Source organism: Bufo gargarizans, chromosome 3 (genome assembly GCF_014858855.1).
Source record: "Bufo gargarizans isolate SCDJY-AF-19 chromosome 3, ASM1485885v1, whole genome shotgun sequence".
NCBI classification, from domain to species: Eukaryota; Metazoa; Chordata; class Amphibia; order Anura; family Bufonidae; genus Bufo; species Bufo gargarizans.
This window is the reverse complement of record NC_058082.1, coordinates 464884995-464904272: the sequence shown is the minus strand read 5'-3', so window position 1 is coordinate 464904272 and position 19278 is coordinate 464884995. Positions and strand designations below refer to the sequence as shown.

The 19278-nt window shown below is 44.8% G+C and overlaps 1 protein-coding gene across 2 annotated transcripts in view; it reads left to right on the top strand.

Moving 5' to 3' along the window:
• Positions 1 to 1042: 1042 nt before the first annotated feature.
• ANKRD13B (ankyrin repeat domain 13B) overlaps positions 1043 to 19278 on the top strand; it is a 245613-nt gene continuing 227377 nt past the window's right edge. For both annotated transcript variants that reach the window (XM_044283646.1, XM_044283645.1), the window contains exon 1: positions 1043 to 1508. In XM_044283646.1, coding sequence (XP_044139581.1) covers positions 1407 to 1508 — 102 coding nt within the window. In that variant the 5' untranslated portion in view covers positions 1043 to 1406. The remainder of the gene's footprint in view (positions 1509 to 19278) is intronic.

The window sequence follows — 19278 nt, the reverse complement described above, 5'->3', positions numbered from 1 at the left end:
CAGAACACTTGGGTCCAGATCCAGCATTAATGCACTTCAATGGAAAATAATGCCGGATCCGGCATTCTGGCAAGGGTTCCGGAATTTTGGACGGAGAAAATACAGCAGCATGCAGTGACCTAACTGTAGACATCCTGATAGATACTGAACAGATTGCTCTCCATTCAGAATGCATTAGGATATGGATACATGCACACGACCATCTGTGTCCTGCGGCACGCAAATTGTGGATCCGCAAAAAAAAAAAAAACAATGACAGCCGTATGTCATATTTTTTTTTTTTTGCGGATCTATTGTAACAATGCCTAAAACGGACAAGAATAGGACATTATATTTTTTGTTCGGGGCTACAGAACGGACATACGAATGCGGCTAGCACACGGTGTGCTATCCGAATTTTTTTCGGACCCATTGAAATGAAAGGGTCCACATCCTATGCAAAAAAAAATGAACGGACATGGAAACAGAATACTTTTGTGTGCATGAGGCCTAAACCTGATCAGTTTTTTTCCGGTATTGAGCCCCTAGGACGGAACTCAATACCGGAAAAGTTTAACGCAAGTGTGAACGTACCCTTAAATGAATTAATATATATGTATCCTCCTCATATTTGGAGTGACAACCTCTGGTTCCAGCTGTAAAGGCAGTCATATTGGTCCAACCCTCATTTTTCCAGAAAAAAAACCCTAAAACTATGGGGTCATTTATCAAACTGGTGTAAAGTAGAACTGGCTTTTCCTTTTCCAAATGAAAGGTAGGATCTGATTGGTTGCTATGGGCAACTAAGCCGATTCTACTTTACACCAGTTTGATAAATGACATCAAATATCTTAAAACATATGTATGCTAAATAGGACTTGAATTATTAATAATCTACTAGTAATAACTGCTGCCCTGCACTTCCAGGACACACACAGCTCACACAATAGACCATCTGAGCTCTGCTATGTAGGAGCAGCCAGCCGCACCTGCCAGCAAAGTGGAGAAAAAAAAAAGAAAAGAACTACATCCCCCATGATGCAAATCGCCTGCGCCTGTCACTGGCAGCATCCTGCACAATGCACAGCGGACAGCAGAGCAGAGACAGCGCTGCCAGGGAGGAGTCCTGAGCCCACCAGGAGCCCCTTGGCACTGCCCCACTCTCCTTGCCCGTCTGGGGATCCCCTGCTGCCTGACATGCCCCTTCCTTCACTGCTCTGCCACACACTGCGCTGCTGGGTGCAGTGAGGAGGAAGAAGAGCGGCTGCCCAGCCATCCCTGCACAGGCGGCAGTGCACACACACATACCGGGCGGCACACAGCCTGGCACCCGCAGCACTGCAGAGCCTCCCACGCCTCCCTCCTCTCCGCACGGTTCTGCATGGTGCTTTCGGGAGGCAGGGTGGACAATCCAGCATGAGACGAGGATGATGCCAGCAAGGAAAGGTCCGGAGAGCAGATACCCCCTGCACTATTTAGTATGGCACAATAAATGCCGGGAGCTGGAGAAGGAGCTTTCCGAGAGGCAGGTGGGTGTCCTTGTATGGGGCTTGTACTTACCGCTGCTGGGCACAGGAGGGGGGAAGGGGGGGGCGCTGAGGGAGGTGGCATGTCATATGCTGGGCACAGACCATTCTACACGCCATGGTCCTCGTGATAATGGATAAGGATGCAGAGTGTGGGGCATAAGGGCAGCCTGGTACTGCCCCATATCAGGGGACTCAAATGTACTTCTGTTCCCAGTAGTCCCATCATTACATGGTGCCCTCCCTCCCATACCTGTCACATAAGGTGTGTCCACTGATTGTATCATTTACAGGTGTTTATAAATGTATGGGCCATGTTTATAAATGTCTCTGAAATATTTGTAAATATCTGTACTGTATTATGTCAACACAGCGTAGAAATATAGATGATAGATACATAGATAAGTAGATGGATAAAATATGAGGTAGGTAGATAGATACATACATAGATAGATATGAGATAGATAGATACTATAAATAGATAACTAACTAACTAAATAAATAAATAGATAACATATGAGATAGATATTATAGATAGATAAAATATGAGCTAGATAGATACCAGATAGATATGAGCTAGATAGATACCAGATAGATACTATAGATAGATAGATAAAATATGAGGTAGATAGATAAATAAATAGATAACATATGAGACAGATAGATGAAATGTATGGGGAGTGTGAAAATGAAAGGGAGGGGCAGGTGGCATGTAGAAGTAGTATGTGGGTGAACATACATGCTGTCTACCATTGGGAATTCACAGAGTGCCATCTGTAGAGCTCTGACCACCTCCCTGCCTTATATTCTGCCATCAGTCCATATCAGCATCATTTATAGGAATGTTAGGACTCTGTTATGTCATTTATGACAAGAATATATGTATACAGAATCCCTAAAAACCAAGAGAAATGTTACACCACAGATTTGGTGGGATTTTTGTGCTGGTCGTATAATCTGAGTTTTCTGTGGCTGGGGTGTAGTATGGTCTCCTAGTAGCTGCAGTGGGCACAGAATATCCACAGATAGCAGGTGTATTTAGGTCCACATGACAACAGCATTGAAGTTATTCATTACACAAAGTAACCTAATGGCCGAAGCCTGATACAGTCTTCATATAGTACATGAGCCTAGGGGTTGACAGACCAAGCCGTCTCTGCCAGATTCAGATGAGTGTCCAGCATCTGTCTGACATAGGCAGTGTAATGACTTACTTTCAGCTCCGGTGACAGCTATTGACCCTCATCTGCTTGATCTATTGAGTGCCTGACATAATGGGACATTACTAGGTGTGTGCGGTGACATCACTAGCCTCAGCCTACAGGCTCAGAGCGCTCACAGTCCATCCATGCATAAGCCCCTGTAATTAATACCACCTAATTGTATTTCTAGTCCCAGTTTTAGTCCTTAGTGCTTCCTAATAGAATCATTTTTAATATAAGCGGTACACCTGTAGCTGGTTTTGAATTGAGATACATTAATTCACTGGAAACCTTTGATTCTGAAGCTAATTCCGATACATTTTCTGGAAGTGAGAGCTATTTGCATTATCATAATACCTTTTGGTAAATTCTCCACACTGCATAGTAATGCAAGATTAAGAAGATTTGATATGTAGTGTATTTCATTATATGTATTTCCTCTTAGTATATTGTATTAGTATTTTAATAGAAATAAAAAATGTTACGTTAGATCTCCATGGTCCCTCTCCCTTGACACCCCCTCCCCTTCCACAATATATGCATGGTATGTACTATACTCACCTTTTATACTTGATTTATGGCTCATGCACACGACCGTATGTATTTTGCGGTCCGCAAAACACGGATCCGCAAATAATACGAATGATGTCCGTGTGCATTTCTATATTTTGCGGTACAGAACGGCCCCTAAAAGAACAGTCCTGTCCTTGTCCGTTATGCAGACAATAATGACATTTTCAATTTTTTTGCGGAATGGGCATACGAACATACGGAAACAGAATGCACACGGAGTAACTTCAGTTTTTTTTGTGCGGACCCATTGAAATGAATGGTTCAGCATACTGTCCGCATAAAAAATGGAAAGGACACGGAAAGAAAATACGTTTGTGTGCATGAGCCGTTAGGGTGTGTTCACACATAGGTTTCTTCTCCATTTTTTAATTTTATGTGGCTTGTTTTAAAAGCCCAGTTTGTTGCAGCTATGGTGTTTTCCTATAGAGAAGGTAGAAAAATGGCTAAAAAGAGCCATTCTCAAATTTGTTTAAAAAAAGGCACAAAATGTGCAACACAAAAGTTTTCACTATGGAAAAAAACACAATTTTATGGTGTTTTTATTAGTGACCAAAAACACCAGTCACAGTTTGTAGGGGACCTAAAGGTGCTGCCACACATCGTTTTTGGTATGTTACTTGTAGGGTTGTAGCAGGTATTGAATTATTGATACCCTATCAATACTTTTGTACCGGTATCAATTCGATATCGGGATTTGACATTTACCGATACTAGGCTGCTCTACTGCGCAGCCTAGTATCAGAGAACATAGCGCGCACTGCTGTCAGCGCGCTCCGTGTTCTCCTCAGCAGCACATGGGAGAAGGAGTCTCTCCCTCCCTCCCCACTGTGCCGCTGCTGCCGCCAATAAGAAGAGATAGGGGCGTGCTTTCTGCATCCGTTGCTCCGTTCCGTGGTCTGCAAAAAATATATAACCTGTCCTATTCTTGTCCGTTTTGCAGACAAGTATAGGCAGTTATATTAATGGCTGTCCGTACCGTTCCTCAAATTGCAGAACGCACATGGACACCATCCGTATTTTGCAGATCCGCGATCCGCAAAAAAACAAGGAGACATGCACTTCGTTAATCCGTGATATGGACAATGAACACCCGTTGAAGTCTATGAGTTCGTGAAAATCACGAACACAACACGGATGGCATCGCTGAACACTAATAGGCGATTCTTTGGAAATTAAGTTTTAGCTGAGCAACATCAGTGAATAACGGATGACACACGGATGATAAAAAGGACACACGGAATAACCACAGATCCCTCACGGACATCTTCACGGATGAAACACGTATGCTTTTTTTTACCGACGTGTCACTGTGGATGAGGCCTTAGCCAGAAGAGTCCTGCTTTCTAAGGGCAGCTCCTGTCTCGAGACCCCAGCTGAGCTGCAGTTTCCTCTCAAAATCAGCTGTTTGCCAGGTTGACTCTTTTTGATCAGAGAACCCCTCTAAAGCCTCGTTCACAGCGATTTTGAGCCAAAACCAGGTGCGGCTCTAAACACCGAACAGGTGCAGATCTGTCCCTAAGGCCTCTTTCACACTACAGTATGTTGCATTCAGTGTTTTGCGTTCCGTTTTTCACGGATCCGTTGTTCCGTTTTTTGCTTCCGTTGTGGTTCCGTTTCCGTTCCGTTGTTCCGTTCCGTTTTTCCGTATGGCAAATACAGTATACAGTAATTTCATATTAAAAATTGGGCTGGGCATAACATTTTCAATTGATGGTTCCGCAAAAAACGGAACGGATACGGAAGACATACGGATGCATTTCCGTATGTGTTCCGTTTTTTTTGCGGCCCCATTGACTTGAATGGAGCCACGGACTGTGATTCTCAGCCAAATATAGGACATGTTCTATCTTTTCAACGGAATGGAAAAACGGAAATACGGAAACGGAATGCATACGGAACACATTCCGTTTTTTTGCGGAACCATTGAAATGAATGGTTCCGTATACGGACCGTATACGGAATGCAAAAAACGGACCGTATACGGAACGCAAAAAACTGTAGTGTGAAAGAGGCCTTAAGGCTGGGTTCACACCTGAGCGTTTTACAGCGCGTTCCTACGCGCTGTAAAACGCTCAACAAGGAGAAACCAATGATTCCCTATGGGAATGGTTCACACTTGGGCGTTTTACAGCGCGTACGATCGCGCTGTAAAACGCCCGACGCTCCAAAAAGTACATGAGCGACTTTTGGGGCGTTTGTGGCCATAGGACACTGTAGTGAATCACACAAACGCGCGTCAAACGCGCGTTTACTATTACAAAAACGCGCATAAAAATGCGCGTCAAAAACGCGCGTAAAACGCGCGTTTGCGCAACGCTCAAGTGTGAACCCAGCCTTATACTTTATGTCTGTGGAGGCTCCAGTCCTGGTTTTGTGTCACAATCACTGATGGAAATCACTGACCAAACCCTGACGTGTGAACACAGTGCATGGGACCAGTGTTATTTTATTTTTGTAACGCTGTATTATGGACTAAAGATTTGGGACATGTGTACTTTACATAATTATGAAATAGATAAGAATGGGCTAAAAAGACTAGACACAAAAAAAACCCATTTTGAATGACTGAGCTCATATATAAATATCTACTAAATGGGTCATATTGACCTGAACCTATCATGAGTAATGTTTATGAGCTTAAATTTGTAATTGATGACAAATCTCGTCCATTACTCATTTCTCCGTCATTATCCCTTTTGTAATTGGATAATGGAAGTCGTAGGCTTAGTGGAGTTTTGGCTGGTGCAGCAGAGAAGCGTGTGTTCTGGTCCATGGATATAAATTGTATCTGTTAGGCCTCTTGCATACGACCGTATGTATTCTGCGGTCCGCAAAAAACAGATCCGCAAAAAATATGGATGACATCCGTGTGCATTCCGTATTTTGGATGGGAGAGGCGCTCATAGGATGATATGTATGATAAAAACAAGGTTATTTAGGGTGATGAGGCTCAGCTTAACTGGTTGTGCAAACGTAGGCACAACCCTAGTGTACACAGGTGATGGTTGGAGGTCGGTGCTGCCAGTGTCATCTAATCTTCGCTAGAATGGGTTGCCAGTCCCGGGAGGTAAGTAATACTGTAGGGAAGGATGGGGCCCACGTGGAGATCCACACTCTCTGTGTAGACACTTTGTTGGCGCAACTAAACGACCAGGTAGATAAGGATTCTAACTTCAAGTCTTAGATGCCGGTAACCTGAGGTTAAGGATGCAGGAACGGTTACCGGCATCTAAGCCTTAAAAAAGGAGCTTTGTATGCTCCGAAACTCGTTGTCATCCTTGAATAAACAGAAGTTAGAATCCTTATCCACCTGGTCGTTTAGTTGCGCCAACAAAGTGTCTACACAGATGGTCTGGATCTCCACGTGGGCCCCATCCTTCCCTACAGTATTTTGCTGAACGGAACAGCTGGCCCCTAATAGAACAGTACCATCCTTGTCCGTAATGCGGACAATAATAGGACATGTTCTTTTTTTTTTTTTTGCAGAACGGAAATACAGACATACGAAACGGAATGCACAAGGGAGTAACTTCCGTTTTTTTTGCAGACCAATTGAAGTGAATGGTTCTGCATACAGTCCGCAAAAAAAACAGAAGGACACGGATGGAAAATACGTTCGTGTGCAAGAGGCCTAAGGCCCCTTTCACACGGGCGAGTTTTCCACACGGGTGCAATGCGTGAGTTGAACGCATTGCACCCGCACTGAATCAGGACCCATTCATTTCTATGGGGCTGTTCACATGAGCGGTGATTTTCACTCATCGCAGCAAGCTCTATTTTGTGCGTTTTTCACCCAACGCAGGCCCCATAGTAGGGAATGGGGCTGCGTGAAAATCGCAAGCATCCGCAAGCAAGTGTGGATGCAGTGCGATTTTCACGCACGGTTGCTAGGAGACGATCGGAATGGAGACCCGATCTTTATTATTTTCCCTTATAACATGGTATAAGGGAAAATAATAGCATTCTGAATACAGAATGCATAGTACAATAGCGCTGGAGGGGTTAAAAAATAAATAAAAAATAATTTAACTCACCTTAATCCACTTGCTCGCCCAGCCGGCATCTCTTCTGTCTTCTTCTTTGCTGTGTACAGGAAAAGGACCTGTGGTGACGTCACTTCGGTCATCACATGGTCCATCACATGATCTTTTACCATGGTGATGGAAGAGAAGCTGGGCTGCGCGAACAAGTGGATTAAGGTGAGTTAAATTATTTTCCAGCGCTATTGTACTATGCATTCTGTATTCAGAATGCTATTATTTTCCCTTATAACCATGTTATAAGGGAAAATAATACAATCTACGCAAAACCGATCCCAAGCCCGAACGTCTGTGAAGACGTTCGGGTTTGGGTACTAAATATGCCGATTTTTCTCACGCGCGTGCAAAACGCATTACAATGTTTTGCACTTGTGCGGAAAAATCGTGCATGTTCCCGCAACGCACCTGCACCTTTTCCCGCAACGCCCGTGTGAAAGAGGCTTTAATGTGATAGTAGGAGGCTGAGAGAACCTTAAATCTTTTAGTGCAGACTGACGGACCATCCGTTAAATTAATGAGCCAAATGCAAATTGATGGTAAATTTACTTTTGTGTCCTAAATGCAATGTATCTCGTTTGGATTTTATTTGTTCTCCTCAAACTACAAATCAGAAGTTCCCCAAGTTAAATCTTATTTTACTGCTTTTATAGTATAATTAAACATGCTTCATTACTCAGTGTCCTTGTACCAAAAATTACAAAAATCATATATTTTGCTTTTGCATTTGATTAGTGACACATTTTATTACCGTATTTATCAGTTTATACAGTTTGGAGTACATATACCACATATACTCCATATACCAAATTTCAAGATTTTAAATTGCCTAATATGCTTAGGGTAGGTTCACACCTTGGATTCGGCCGGCTGTTTGGATTAGACAACATGCTGGAGTTCACTGGATCCAGCCTAGCCAGATACTGCCATTCACCGCCGGACCCCATTGACTATAATAGGATCCGGACGCTTTCTGGCAGAATGCCGGCTTTCAGCTGAACAAAAACTGTTGCATGCAATAGTTTTTGTCTGGCCAGAAACTTGCACTTATGCCGGAAAGCAGCTGGATCCCCGGCGGATCCCATTATAATCAATAGGGTCTGGAGGTGAATGGCAGGAACAGTTAAACAGAGGTGTGAACCTACCGTTATATCAGCATTTATTCCTGTACATTAATTTATCACTGGAGTAAAGAGTTATAAGTTTATGAAAACATGTACACATTGAAACCTCCCCATACCTATGTTTTTATTTTCACCTAAAAGCAGCACCTCCAGTAAAACAGTAATACCTTAAAAGGATTGTCCCATGTCCGTCTTTAGGCTCCATTCACACGTCCGCAATTTCGTTCCGCATTCTGCGGAACGGAATTGCGGACCCTTTCATTTCTATGGGGCAGCACACCGTGCTGCCCAGACACGGAATTGCGGACCCGCACTTCTGTTCCGCAAAAAATAGAACGTGTCCTATTCTTGTCCGCAATTGCGGACAAGAACAGGCATATTCTATTAGGCTGGGTTCACACTTGAGCGTTGCGCAAACGCGCGTTTTACGCGCGTTTTTGACGCGCATTTTTATGCGCGTTTTTGTAATAGTAAACGCGCGTTTGACGCGCGTTTGTGTGATTCACTACAGTGTCCTATGGCCACAAACGCCCCAAAAGTCGCTCATGTACTTTTTGGAGCGTCGGGCGTTTTACAGCGCGATCGTACGCGCTGTAAAACGCCCAAGTGCGAACCATTCCCATAGGGAATCATTGGTTTCTCCTTGTTGAGCGTTTTACAGCGCGTAGGAACGCGCTGTAAAACGCTCAGGTGTGAACCCAGCCTAAGTGCCAGCAATGTGCGGTCCGCTTTAACGTGGTTCTCTGGGAATAAGGACATTTTATCTAATGTCAGCAGCCCGCCTCCTGAAACAGAAGATTCATACTTACTTTCTCCACGCTTCTCCAGTCCTCCATGCTCCCATCGCTGTGTCCATATTCCAGTCCCCGTACTGTTTACATCCAGCGGTATATTGGCATGGTAACATGCTCCACTGCAGTCAGTAAGTGGCTTCAGTGGTGACGTGCCACTTGTGGCCACATCACCACTGAAGCACATGATTCCAATATTAGAGCAAAAAGATAGGTTTACTGGAAAAAACTGTACAAGCAAAAGGTGGCTCTGGGACCCTACTGGGCCTCTAACCTAGATACAAGATGAGATACAGTTGGGCATGGCGGTATACGGGTTCCATTGTAAAAAAAAAAATGGATACTTTTTTTTTTACCGGACTGCAGGATACAAGACCGTGGTGCGCTGTGTTTTTGTATATTATTTTTTTGCAACGTATGCGTTAAATGGAGCATAAAACGTGATGTGAACCCACCCTTATTTGATCGGCTGCCAGCACTGATCCTAGGATTGCTACTTCCTTATAATTGCCCCGATTGTTGGCCTGTGTAAAGAGGCCTCTAGTTTATACCTCCAGTTAGTTGGCTTACTTTGTGCCAGACTTTTGTGCAAAAATATAGCATCTTTCATCATGCATTTTTGGACAAACCACACCCTTTTGTTAGTTGAACAGAAAAAGGTGTGTAAGCAGGGGGGAAGTTTATCAGGAGGGCAGTATTTGAAGATGTCATCCGTGTGCTGTCCACATCCATATGGCCATGCCGCAAATTATACAACGTGTCCTATTTTTGTCCATTTTGCAGACAATAGGCAAAAAATGCGGGATGCACACAAACTGCTCCTGTATTTTGCGGATCCACAATTTGCGGAGAGCAAAATGGATATGGGCATGTGACTGTAGCCTTACTTAGTATGTGACCATTATTGATACAAGTGTGGATCCACAAAGAGTCCAGTTATAAGGGTTTCTATTTGATGGTCTGTTCTTAGGATAGACCATCAATGTATGATTAGTGGGAGTATGACTCCTGGGACACCCTGAAGGTCAGTTTTCTGACTCCTTCACTTTAGTACCCAATTAAAGGCTATCTTCACCTTGAGAGGCATTTTTTTAAACTTATTTTTGGCTAAAAATAATTTTTTCAATTGGCCTTTATTAAAAATATTGAGCTTTTCGGTCACAAAGGGTTAACAGTTTTTCTAGCTGTGTGACTGGTACTGTCACTTTTACTTTGTGCCGGTCATCTAATAAACCTCATCTCTAAACTACTAAGAGGTCGTAAACACTTATTTAAGCCACATTCTTATCAGTAAGATAATAACTGAGCTATAATGAGTGTTTATAAGGTCAGCGGTGCTTTTCAGGAGTGTCCTGAGAGCACTGTGGGGGCGGCACAGAGCCAATGGAGATAAAAAGCAATAAGTGAGTGAAAATTGTAGTTATTGATGAACAATAGTGATAGAGAATTTGATATATAAAAATGATGCATATACAAACACACACATATATATGTATCTGTGTCTCCTGCTCAATCACGGTTTGTAATCACTGATGAACATAATTCAATGCAATGATAAAGGACTTACTTTACCGGGGAGGGGGGTATAGGATAAACTCAAAACACCTATACCTCAGCCTCCCCCACCGAGGTCGCTTTCAGATTGTGGATAAGGCTTCTTGGTCCCCAAAAAGATGACACCGGGGCTCCGGGATAAAGTAGAAGTCTTTAATAGCTAAAATAAACTTGACGCGTTTCAGGATAGTTTCCCTTTTTCAAGAGCATAAAGACAAAGCAGATATGACAACATTTATATAGGATAACAAAAACACATGGTCTGCGGTCATCTGATGGAGGGGGAAGGACCTCTCTGACCTCACTTCCTGGTAACTAATGTGTTTAATAAAATTCATAAATGTTAAAAATGTCAGAGCCTTTTTATGATAATAAAAAAATATTATGGGCATTGGACATATGAAAATGAAAATATATAACAAGTTATAACTTATTGGTGTCCTTCTATTCTTTTCTACATAATTGGAGGGAACCGGAAAAGGAAGTACTTACTTGCACTGGTGTGAAGGGGAGTTACACATTAGTTACCAGGAAGTGAGGTCAGAGAGTTCCACCCCCCTTTATCAGATGACTGCAGACCATGTGTTCTTTCTATATAAATGTTGTCATATCTGCTTTGTCTTTATGCTTTTGAAAAAGGGAAACTATCCTGAAACGCGTTGAGCTTTATTTTAGCTATTAAAGGGGTTGTCCGAGTTATTTTTTTTTGTTCTTTCTATGTTTCTAACTAGACAAATGTAACAGTTTTCCAATTAACTCACTTTATCTGCAGTGGCTGGTTTCTAAGATTTCACTGAGGGTCACATGACCTGTGATGTCAGCTTCTCTCCCTGCTCTGATAATGTTAGTTTACAAGCCTGTAAACAGGACGTCACTGTGCTGGTCACGCCCCCCCTCCCCCCTTTCACTGCCTCTCTCCTAGGAATCTTAACCCCTTCAGCTGCACACAGGGCCGTCTTTAACAAGGGGCAAAAGGGCCAGCTGCCCCGGGCCAAGTTGCTCCTGGGGGGCCCAAGGCAGCTGCCTCTTGAGCCCTCCTAGCCACTGCCCCGGGTGTCAGCTACACAGGGGGTGCTGCCATGCCATGCCTGCCGGCACTCCAGGCAGCGTACTGTGAGAGCTGTGATTCTCTAGGACCTTAGATGACATCATCACCATGTGACCAGTAACCTAGCAATATTACTGGTCACATGGCTATGAGGTCATCAAGGTCCTTTCTACCAGGAGTTTGCCTTAACTGTGGAGCTTTTTTTGCGAAGATTACATCAGAAAAAGGTGACAGGGGCTGTTATGCTAATATACTGTAAACTACTGTATAGTGGGGTGCTGTATAGTGTGGGGGCCTGTATACTGTGGGGGCCTGTATACTATACACTGGGGGTGCTGTATATTGTGGAGTGCTATACTGCTGTACTGTATAGTGTGGGGGGCTGTATACTGTGGGTGCTGTATATTGTGTAGTGCTATACTGCTGTACTGTATACTGTGGGGGGCTGTATACTGTGGGTGCTGTATATTGTGGAGTGCTATACTGCTGTACTGTATACTGTGGGGGGCTGTATAGTGTGGGGTGCTGTATCGTGTATAGTTTGGGGTGCTGTAGTGGGTGCTGTATATTGTGGAGTGCTATACTGCTGTACTGTATAGTGTGGGGTGCTGTATCGTGTATAGTTTGGGGTGCTGTATACAGTGAGGTGCTATACTGCTCTACTGTATACTGTGAGGTGTTGTATACTGTGGGGTGCTGTATACTGTGGTCTGCTATACTGCTCTACTATATACTGTGGGGTACTGTATAGTGTGGGGTGCTATACTGCATACTATGTGGTGCTGTATACTATAGGGTGCTATACTGCATACTGTGGGTTGCTGTATACTATAGGGTGCTTTACTGCATACTGTGGGGTGCTGGGGTTCACTGTAACACTAGGGTGAGCTGAGCCCTGGTCTCCTTCCTGCAGAGCGGTGCCCACTTCCAGCCTGAGCCCAGCTGTCCAGAGCACTGATCCTGAGCGGCTGGAGTCTTCAGTACTGGAAGTATTTACAATCATTCACTGTACTCTACCAGATGTGTGGATTTTTTGTGTGTGTGTTGTGGTGGAGGGCGCGATTGCCTGCTAAGGTGTGGGAAGGCGGGATCCAGGGGGCCCAAGTAAATTTTTGCCCAGGGTCCAATCAATATTAAAGACGTCCCTGGCTGCACACACTGGGTAGCCACTAGTTGCAGCAGTGACAATTCTGGGCAAAGGAGCTGAAGGACTAGAGAGAGCATTGCACAAGAAGGTAGGGGGAAGATTCTGTGTGTATTAGCAGTGTCATTATACAGCTGGGACTTGTAGTTCTACACTTACAACATGCTGCAGAGTCTCCCAGCAGGCAGACATGTCACTCAGGGCAGCTCTTGCATTCACTCCCTTAGCAGTGTCATTATACAGCTGGGACTTGTAGTCCTACACGTTCAACATGCTGCAGAGTCTCCCAGCAGGCAGACATGTCACTCAGGGCAGCTCTTGTATTCACTCCCTTAGCAGTGCAGGGGGAGGGGCAGAGGTTGTTTTTATTGCATGTAAACAAAGGGCCAGAAAAGAACCAGGGAAATGAGGAAATATACATACTATTTTTGCATAAAACTTGCCTAGCTTAGTTATATATTGCTGCCCATCAGATTTTCAGTGCTATATATTTTTTTTTCATAACTCGGACAACCCCTTTAAAGACTTCTACTTTATCCCGGAGCCCCGGTGTCATCTTTTTGGGGACCAAGAAGCCTTATCCACAATCTGAAAGCGACATCGGCGGGGGAGGCTGAGGTATAGGTGTTTTGAGTTTATCCTATACCCCCCTCCCCGGTAAAGTAAGTCCTTTATCATTGCATTGAATTATGTTCATCAGTGATTACAAACCGTGATTGAGCAGGAGACACAGATACATATATATGTGTGTGTTTGTATATGCATCATTTTTATATATCTAATTCTCTATCACTATTGTTCATCAATAACTACAATTTTCGCTCACTTACTGCTTTTCATCTCCATTGGCTCTGTGCCGCCCCCACAGTGCTCTCAGGACACTCCTGAAAAGCACCGCTGACCGTTTTCTCACCCAAATTTACATAGCAGTTTACTGGTGTGTACTGATTCTTATTTGGTTTGGGGAGCTGCCTCACGTCTCTACTATACTCACCACTTCCATCTTGGATTACCATCTCCAGGTGTTATCCCTTGGCACCTCACGTTCTCCTTTCCCCCCTCTCCCTCCTAAATTCCCCTTACCCCAATATCCATTCAGTCAACTCCTTTTTAAATTTTTTCTTCGTATAAGGGCAGAGAGCAGAGATAAGGAGTCCGTCCGCTCCTGGTCTGACAGAAAAGACAAAAAGTCCAGAGGCTGCTACTAGAGAGTGTCAACTCTGTACAGAAAAAGGACGCCATAATAAAAATTGGGAAAAATAAAAAATATATATTTTTAATTCAAAATGAGTACAATTCAATAATACTAAAAAATTACCCCAAAGGTGTACATAGCCTTTAACCCCTTAAGGACACATGACGTACCGGTACGGCATGTTTCCCGAGTCCTTAAGGACACATGACGTACCGGTACGTCATGGCTTTAAATAGCGATGCCGGCGCCGCGGGGGTTAATCGGAACGGGATGCCGGCTGAAATCATTCAGCCGGCATCCTGTAACAATGCAGGGGGGGGGTCATTTGACCCCCCCTCATCGACGATCGCAGAAAACCGCAGGTCAATTCAGACCTGCGGTTTTCTGCGTTTCCGGTCCATTCGGGTGTCCTGTGACCCGATGAACCGGAAAAAGACTGCGATCGGTGGCGTAATTTTACACCACCAATCGCAGTCCGAGGATTTGCAGAGGCGGAGCTGGCCCTGGTGCTGAACGCCGCTGTCCAGGGTGCTGATTGGTGCAGGGGAGAGAGGCGCGAGATTCAAACTTCCTGCGCTCCTCTCTCCCCTCCTCTTCCTGTCCAGCACCCTGACCGTGCAGCATCGTCCAGCACCAGCTCCTGTGTCCCCCTAATCGGCATCCATCACCCTCCTGCACCCATCGCCACCCAGGTAGGTTAGGGTCAGTGAGGGAGAGGCACCTTTAGGCAGGGATAGAAGGGAAAAGTTAGAAAAAAAAAAAAAAAAAAAAAAGCACATTTATTCCAAACTTTTTTTTTTTCAGCTACCAGACCCCAGACCCCCCTGCCACTTGCCCCCCCCCCCCGCATCCCCCCCACCACCAGCCCCCCCCCCCACCAGACCCTTCCCCCACCACCACTTTTTTTTTTTCTGCGCGCGCTGACTGGCCGGCACTTTTTAGCGTCCGTCCACTGTTAGCGCATCGCCCGCCCCACCACCCCACCGACCGCTGATCAGCGTTGAACCGCTGATCAGCAAGTTTGAACTTTTTTTTTTTTTTTTTTCTAACACTTGCCCATTTTTTTTGCCTGGACTTTTTAGTACGTGAACACCCGTGCCCCCACACACACGCACATAGAATAAAGGTTTACACGCACGCACATACACACGCACACACACACACCCATGGCCCGCCGGGTGTTCTCGGCCGAGGAGGCATATGCCCAGATTGCCTCCGACTCTGAGAGCCCCAGTGAGGATGAGGATGACCCCACGTTCCTTTTGTCATCCGCATCCTCCTCATCATCATCGGATGACGATGAGCCACCAAGGCAGCGGAGACGCCGCCAGGATCCTGTGGCCCACCCTAGTACGAGCCGCCCTGGGGTTCGTACTGGTTTCCCGGCCCACCAAATAAGTTCACCGGAGCCCCCTGCCGATGAACTTAGCTGGTGTCCCCCAGTGGACTTTGAGCCTGAGATTCCGGATTTCGCTGGCAATCCTGGAATCCAGATTCCCACAGTGGGGTTTACTGAAATAGACTTTTTTAGTTTTTTTTTCAGTAACCCACTGGTGAATCTGATGGTGGAGCAGACGAATCTGTACGCCCAACAGTTCGTCGCTCAAAACCCGGGCTCATTTTTGGCTAGACCCGGTGGCTGGACGCCGGTCAGTGCAGCCGAGATGAGGACATTTTGGGGCCTCGTGCTGCATATGGGTCTAGTGCAAAAACCCAGTGTCAGGCTGTACTGGAGTGGGGACGTCCTATACCAGACCCCACTGTACAGTACGGCCATGACACGCTCCCGGTTTGAGGCCATCCGGAAATGTCTGCATTATTCCGATAATGCAGCATGTCCCCCCCGAAGTGATCCTGCCTATGACCGGCTGTACAAGATACGGCCGGTCATCGATCACTTTGGGGCCACATTTCAGCAGGCCTACGTACCTGGAAGGGAGGTCGCGGTTGATGAGTCTCTCGTTGCGTTCAAGGGGAGACTCAGTTTCCGCCAATACATTCCCACAAAGCGGGCGAGGTATGGCGTGAAGCTATACAAAATTTGTGAGAGTACCTCAGGGTACACTTACAAATTTCGTGTGTACGAGGGGCGAGATTCCCGGATTCAACCACCAGAATGTCCCCCCACTCTGGGTGTTACCGGGAAACTCGTGTGGGACCTTATGTACCCACTGCTGGATAAGGGTTACCACTTGTACGTGGACAACTTTTATACCAGCATTCCCTTGTTCAGGTCCCTTGCCGCCAGATCCACGTTCGCTTGTGGGACCGTGCGGAAAAATCAACGCGGCCTCCCTGCCCACCCCCTCCAGGTACCTATCCCCAGGGGTGAGACCCGTACCCTTACCAGTGGAAGCCTGTTGCTGGTCAGGTATAAGGACAAGAGGGATGTCCTTATGCTGTCCACAATCCACGGTAACAGCACCACCCCAGTCTCTGTGCGAGGTACCACGGCAACGGTCCTCAAGCCCGATTGTATCGTCGCCTACAATCGGTATATGGGAGGAGTTGATCTCTCTGATCAAGTCCTCAAGCCATATAATGCCATGCGCAAAACCCGGGCATGGTACAAAAAAGTTGCGGTCTACATGGTGCAGGTTGCCATGTACAACTCTTTTGTACTATCCCGAAGCGCTGGCAGCACAGGGACATTCCTCCAATTCTATGAGGCAGTCCTCAAAGACCTGATCTTTTCGGACCGGGAAAGAGCAGGCCGGAGTACCTCGGGAACTGGAGGCGCCCGGATCGTCCCTGGCCAACACTTTCCAGGTGTGGTCCCCCATACTGGAAAGAAGGGACGAACCCAAAAAAGATGCAGAGTGTGTCACAAGAGGGGGATACGGAAGGACACCACTACTCAGTGTGACACTTGCCCCGATCATCCGGGCCTCTGCGTTATCGATTGCTTCAGGGAGTATCACACTTCCATGGAGTACTAAATTTTTATAATCTCCAACAGTCCCCTAGAGAACATAAAACACTATGTCTCTCAGACTTTGGAGACACAGAAACAATTTTTTTTCCCCAAAACAATATTAGTTTTAGTGCAGGCATCCTCAAACTGCGGCCCTCCAGATGTTGTAAAACTATAACTCCCAGCATGCCCAGACAACCTACAGCCATCAGCAGGGCATGGTGGGAATTGTAGTTTTACAACATCTGGAGGGCCGCAGTTTTAGGATGCCTGCTTAGTGTCTCCAAAGTCTGAGAGCCATACATATTGGGCATCGTCGCGTGCGTAAAAGTCGTCGCTATAAAAATAACATTTGACCAAACCCCTCGGATGAACGGTGTTAAAAATATAAAATAAAAACGGTGCCAAAACACCCATTTTTGGGCATTTGAATCCTTTTTTTCCAGTAATAAAGCAAGGGTTAACAGCCAAAAAAAACTCAATATTTATGGCCCTGATTCTGTAGTTTGCAGAAACACCCCATATGTGGTCGTAAATGGCTATATAGCCGCACGGCAGGGCATAGAACGAAGGGAACTCCATATGGTTTCTGGAAGGCAGATTTTGATGGACAGTTTTTTTTTTTGACACCATGTCCCATTAGAAGCCCCCCCTGATGTAGCCTAGACTAGAAACTCCAAAAAAGTGACCCCATCTAAGAAACTACACCCCTCAAGGTATTCAAAAGTTACTTTATAAACTTTGTTAACCCTTTAGGTGTTCCACAAAACTAAATAGCAAATGTAGAAAAATTTTAGAATTTTATTTTTTTGTTACCTTGCCTCAAAAAAGTGTAATATAGAGCAACCAAAAATCATATTTACCCCTAAAATAGTACCAAAACAACAACCACCTTATCCCATAGTTTCCTAGATGGGGTCACTTTTATGGAGTTTCTACTCTAGGGGTGCATCAGGGGGCTTGAAAGGGTACATGGTGTAAATAAACCAGTCCAGCAAAATCTGCCTTCCAAAAACCGTATGGCGTTCCCCTTCTTCTATGTCCTGCCGTTTAGCCAAATAGTAGTTTACGACCACATTTGGGGTGTTTCTGCAAACTACAGAATCAGGGCAACCCATTTTGAGTTTTGTTTGGCTGTTAACCCATTTTTTTCAGTAATAAAGTAAGGGTTAAAATGGAAAATTTTCCAAAAAATTGAAATTTCTAAATTGTTTCTCCATCTGCCATTAACTCTTGTGGAACACCTAAAGGGTTAACAAAGTTTGTAAACCCAGTTTTGAATACCTTGAGGGGTGTACTTTCTTAGATGGAGTCACTTTTTTGAAATTTTTATTCTAGGGGTACAACAGGGGGCTTCAAATGGGACATGGTATAAACAAAACCAGTCCTGCAAAATCTGCCTTCCAAAACCCATATGGTGTTCCCCTCCTTCTATGTCCTCCCGTTCAGCCAAACAGTAGTTTACGACCACATATGGGGTGTTTTTGCAAACTACAGAATCAGGGCAACCCATTTTGAGTTTTGTTTGGCAGTTAACCCTTGTTTTACTCCTGGAAAAAATAGATTATATTGGAAAATTTTCCAAAAAATAGAAATTTCTAAATTGTTTCTCCATCTGCCAATAACTCTTGTGGAACACCTAAAGGGTTAACAAAGTTTGTAAACCCAGTTTTGAATACCTTGAGGGGTGTACTTTCTTAGATGGAGTCACTTTTTTGAAATTTCTATTCTAGGGGTGCAACAGGGGGCTTCAAATGGGACATGGTATAAACAAAACCAGTCCTGCAAAATCTGCCTTCCAAAACCCATATGGCGTTCCCCTCTTTCTACGTGCTCCCGTTTGGCCAAACAGTAGTTTACGACCACATATGGGGTGTTTTTGCAAACTACAGAATCAGGGCAACCCATATTGAGTTTTGTTTGGCTGTTAACCCTTACTTTATTGCTGGAAAAAATGGGTTAAAATGGAAAATTTTCCAAAAAATAGAAATTTCTAAATTGTTTCTCCATCTGCCATTAACTCTTGTGGAACACCTAAAGGGTTAACAAAGTTTGTAAACCCAGTTTTGAATACCTTGAGGGGTGTACTTTCTTAGATGGAGTCACTTTTTTGAAATTTTTATTCTAGGGGTACAACAGGGGGCTTCAAATGGGACATGGTATAAACAAAACCAGTCCTGCCAAATCTGCC